The 5,000-nt window shown below is 36.5% G+C and overlaps 1 protein-coding gene across 2 annotated transcripts in view; it reads left to right on the forward strand.

Annotated features, from left to right (window-relative positions):
- LOC106869908 (uncharacterized) overlaps nucleotides 1–5,000 on the forward strand; it is a 74,260-nt gene that overhangs the window by 28,175 nt on the left and 41,085 nt on the right. For both annotated transcript variants that reach the window (XM_089360472.1, XM_089360474.1), the window contains exons 8-10: nucleotides 363–660; nucleotides 2,565–2,752; nucleotides 4,892–5,000. The exon at nucleotides 4,892–5,000 is cut by the window's right edge and continues 341 nt beyond it. In XM_089360472.1, coding sequence (XP_089216598.1) covers nucleotides 363–660; nucleotides 2,565–2,752; nucleotides 4,892–5,000 — 595 coding nt within the window. The remainder of the gene's footprint in view (nucleotides 1–362; nucleotides 661–2,564; nucleotides 2,753–4,891) is intronic.

Raw genomic sequence — 5,000 nt, forward strand, 5'->3', positions numbered from 1 at the left:
TGCATTATGCTTACGTCAAAATAAAACTCCTCGTGAAAGAATTGTTGCAATACCAGATAAACCATTCCTCTACTTTAATTTTTTTTTTTTTATACGCCACACTTAAGTTTTCATTCATCACTGGATACTTTCGGATAGGAATTGTGGATTACCAAAGATGATGGGTGACTTAGCTGTCTACTTTGTGTGTACTTCCGTCTTGCCAGTTCCCGACATGCTTCACTTTAATCTAACTTGATCCCCCATTGATTCCTTGTAATCAAAACTATCATGTATATGAACTGTGTGAAATTGTTGATAAGTGAGATTAATAGTTATTTTATTTTCAATGATTTTATTCCAATTACTACATTTACTTTCAGTTCAATGCAACCCCTGCTTCGTTTACTCTAACTGGACCTTCTGAAGTTAGTGTGGACGCCTCAGCTTTGTTTAAGCTGAAGTTAAACCTTCCTATTTTAGCAAACGAAATAAAAATTGATGTGTTCCCTCCTCTGAATGTATCATCCGTAATGACTGTATGTAACATAAGAGTTACAGGATATGGCCGTAATTTTGAGTGTTTAAACACATCGAGTATAGCAAGTAGTCTCACTGAATCTGAAATAGATTCGGGGTATTCAAGAGGACATCTGGATATGGGATACATCACCAATTCAAGTACGTATATGATGACTTTTTATTTTTTTAGCTATAAAGAAGTTTAAAAGATCGGAAGGAAAAAAATAAATATCATGTTGTTGACATCATAAGTGTCTTATAAACTTTCAAGAGAACGTGAAATAAATATCTTTTGGTATAGCGTATCTCGAAGCAGTCTCGTGAAGGTGTAAACACTAGCATGTAAAGACTGCCTTCGACTTTTTCTCTCCAAAATGATTTTTCATTCCAATATTTGCATGCTGTTGTTTATTTCTTTTATGTGTACACTTCGAGATGTACTGTTAAAAAAATGGGAGATTGCCTGTATTGATTCCGTATATTCTTCGGAAAATGTAAGTGAAACAAACGTCTCTAGAATGAAGCGTTGGACAATGCAATAACGCCTCGTAACATCACTCGCTAAAGCTTCTCTAATGTTAACAGGATGCAAAGTTAGCTTGTTTACCATATTTTTCGCCCCCACCTCTCTCTCTCTATCTCTCACTATCTATCGATCGATTTATCTATCTATCTATCTATCTATCTATCTATCTATCTATCTATCTATCCATCTATCTATCTATCTGTATGTCTGTCTGTCTGTATGTCTGTATGTCTGTCTCTGTCTCTTTGTCAAACAAATTATGTAAGCAATGCTTGCACTATATATTTGGCAACTATTTCGTTAGTTTGTAATATTGGATCCGTACCATACCACGTCCATGACTAGGCGAACTCCTCATTCTCCAAAACAGAGCTGTCACTGGCCAGCGAGTATGATTTGATAACAAACACCGTGCTTTCGTTAATTGTTTTTCGATTCCAACGTAGTCGCGGTCAGGCAGTGAAAACCTCTCAGCCTCTTCATCCTTCAAAGACAGAAGATGAAACTACTGGAAGGAAAGAGGACTGCATCAGTAGAGAGCAAGTACGTACTCATTTTCAGCTATGTAGAGGGGAAAAAATATGAACTGAAATGTGTTGATCAAGCATGCAACACGCTATCCGGTTCCAGAATCAAACCCGTGGCCTTACAATCATCCTCAGCAGAAAATGAACTGAAGCAGAATGCTGTTGCAGCTCCCCCCTCCGGCTATCACTTTCTCGGTGTCCCACTGGCTCAAGGACTGCAGGACCAATAGCATATCTATATCTGATCGCAACTATAAAGACACCTAAAACAATCGGTGCAAGCGCGATATGGGCTGCCAAGCTATACTCACTAATGACGACTGTTAAGCTTCATTTTAGTCAGGGGAGAAAGCTTGTGCTATTTGCACGTGGTATCTAGCAACGGCGCACATCCCAGATCCATCTACTTGCAAAATTAACTTCTTTGCCCTAAACACATTAACACAATAGATCGAGTTGAATATTTGGAGTATTGACTAATAACCGCTTAACCGTGTATAATGTACATTTGAAACAGACCACCAAAACCAATCAGATTATGTTTCGCCGCAGCGGGCTAATAAGACCAGACCACTTAAGGGATTATCACCACATAGCAACAGACCAGATACGTCACTGCCATCGATATTTAATTCACTATCATTAATTAAAATTTCTAGGTTATCACCCCCGTGTATTTTTAAATCCGTATTAGTGAATTAAAATCTGATTATTCTAATCTCTAAAGATGAGATTTTAGTTCAATTAAAATTTCTTGGCTTCTTGAATCAAATATGTCAGCGCAGAAAACACATAGTATATATATTAATATGTTTGATTAAGAAAAATGAACTTGATTGAAATGCTTTCTTTGCGAATAAAATATACTGAGCTTCGTTGGGATGTGATCATCAACACATTATTATGATTTTTGATACATTAACCATTAAGCTAGCATGATTTGATTTTCCTTTTATTTTTTTTTTTACATTGAAGGGATTAAACACAGTTCTACATCTTTTCCTTTTCAGTGGTACGATCAAATGCGCATGATAGTAATGAAGACTATTTTGATGTAGAGTTTACATTGAATACGTTTAATGACACATCTTTAATTGGCAAAACGGTATACGTCGGTGCTGCTGTTATGATGGGACCTGATTATATCTGGACATCTCGGAAACCAATTCAAATAAAAGCAATTCAGCCATTCACAATTGTAAGATTAAAATTCATTGTATTTCATTATGCTAAAAATACTCAGGCACAACCGCATAACACACACACACACACACACACACACACCCACACACACACACACACACACACACACACACACACACTCACACCAACACACACATAAACGTATCTCAGAATTATATACATACATGCATATCTATCTATCTATCTATCTAATTATTTACATATCTGTCAAATCTTTTTATCATTTCTCCTTCATTCCCTAACTATCCGTGTGTGTGTGTGTGTGTGTGTGTGTGTGTGTGTGTGTGTATAATATATATATATATATATATATATATATATATATATATATATATATACACCAGAAAAAGAAGAAAAATAAGCACAACCAACAGGTGAAGCACCCATTACAAGAACCAACACCAACCATACAAACCGCTGTAGTCAGCTTCCGACATTAAAGATTACTACAATTTCGGCAAATTATACATGAATACATAGCATAAACATAACATACCTAATCTGCGTATAAGCAGTTCATTTTGGTGCAGGAACCAAGTGTTGTTCTACTGAAGTGTTTGTGTACGTGTGTATGATTTTTCTTTGAGTTTAATTTAAGTTTTCCTTGAGAGAATTCAAGCCGGCTGCTAACAAAGCAAGACTACATTTTCAGTTAGTTGGTGAGCGGGTGGAAGTGTCGATGCATACACCCAAGTGTGTGTATCTATTCCCATAAGAATCTCACATGGAGAATTTGCGGAATGTCTTACTAATCTTCACCGTGCCACTATTAGATTGGATTTGGAGAATCTGCGTCAGTTTCTGTTATTCTTTCTCCACGAAGCCAAATATTTCTAAGTTTTCGTGCAAATTTGTTGGTACATAACCTAATGCACCTATGATGATAGGGACAAATAAGAATTCATGGTCAAACTACAAAAGTTCCACATTAATTCGCCATAGATGTTCTTATTTTCCTGGACTTTTCATTGTACATTTACATCAGCTGGGGAGCTGACTTTCACAAAAGTGTTTGACTTCTGTCCCCTGTCCCACAGAACAAAATCAGGTCTTTTATGTTTGCACCGAAATGATGCTTTTATTGGAGTGTCACACCAGTATTCCTTGTTTTTAAAGGTATGAGTACCTGCTGGTTGGGACATGAAGTATACATGTGTGTATGTATGTATGTATGTATGTATGTATGTATGTATGTATGCATGCATGTATGAAAACAAAGAACTAATGCAGCAGGCTTTTTAAAATGTGAAGAGAAAATTAACAATGTGTGACATTTTTCAACTGAACCAGCCATTTAGAGAGGAAAAATAGTGTTTAAATTCGTTATGAGAAATTTCAACTACGTTTCGTGGTTTGTTACCTCAACAGCTCTTTTTTAGGATTCAGTGGTTAAGGACATTATCAGAAAGAATTACGTCCGATTTCGACCCTTACTCATTTACTGTCTTCGACGTGGCGGCACTGCTACCTTTAGGAGTTGTCTTCAGCTCTGATGTTGAGTGCGTTTCTTTCTGTTTTCTTTGGCCCCTTTTTTTTTAATCTTTTCACATAGTGGTTTTATCCCTTCCCTTTCCTCTTCCTTTGCACTCCTCCGTTTGGGTCTTAGTTTTTCTTTTCTTCTTTTTTTTCATTTCCTTGCGATCTGTCTTTCTTTGCCGATGATTCTCCATTCCCTGTTGTTTCAAGTACAAATGTTTTCTCTCCTTCATGATAGATTATATTAACCAAGTTCTCGAGCTTTTTTTCCGTTGTTCCCTTTGAATTTGATGGTCATTCTTGCTACCACGTCGTCGAATTTCTTATAGCTCACTGCATCATTTATTTTCAGCCACTTAACCTATGGCTTCTTCACGCCTATCTCTTTTCCTGGCTGTTGCGTTTCATCTGTGGAATAACCTTCGCTACGGTTTCTTTCCAGGGGTTCTGGCCACACGTCTTCTAGTTTTTCAACCCGCACTTTCTTCTGACACACCTTTCCTTGGTGAATTCTAAGCCCGATGTAACTAGAAAACCATTTTACATGAGTAGTAAAAGAGATGTTTATTTGCTGAACTTTTAAATCTTTTGTCATTTATATATGTATATATATATATATATATATATATATGTTTTTTTAAATATATATGTTTTTTAGGCACAAACCATTCAATCTGAAATCAAAGGAGGGAAACTAACAGTACGCGCCAATGAACCAGCCATCACTTTCCTTCATCTTTTCATTCAGAATGAAGGAGTATCTAGCA

This window comes from Octopus bimaculoides, chromosome 11, assembly GCF_046866305.1.
Source record: "Octopus bimaculoides isolate indiv1 chromosome 11, ASM4686630v1, whole genome shotgun sequence".
Lineage (NCBI taxonomy): Eukaryota > Metazoa > Mollusca > Cephalopoda > Octopoda > Octopodidae > Octopus > Octopus bimaculoides.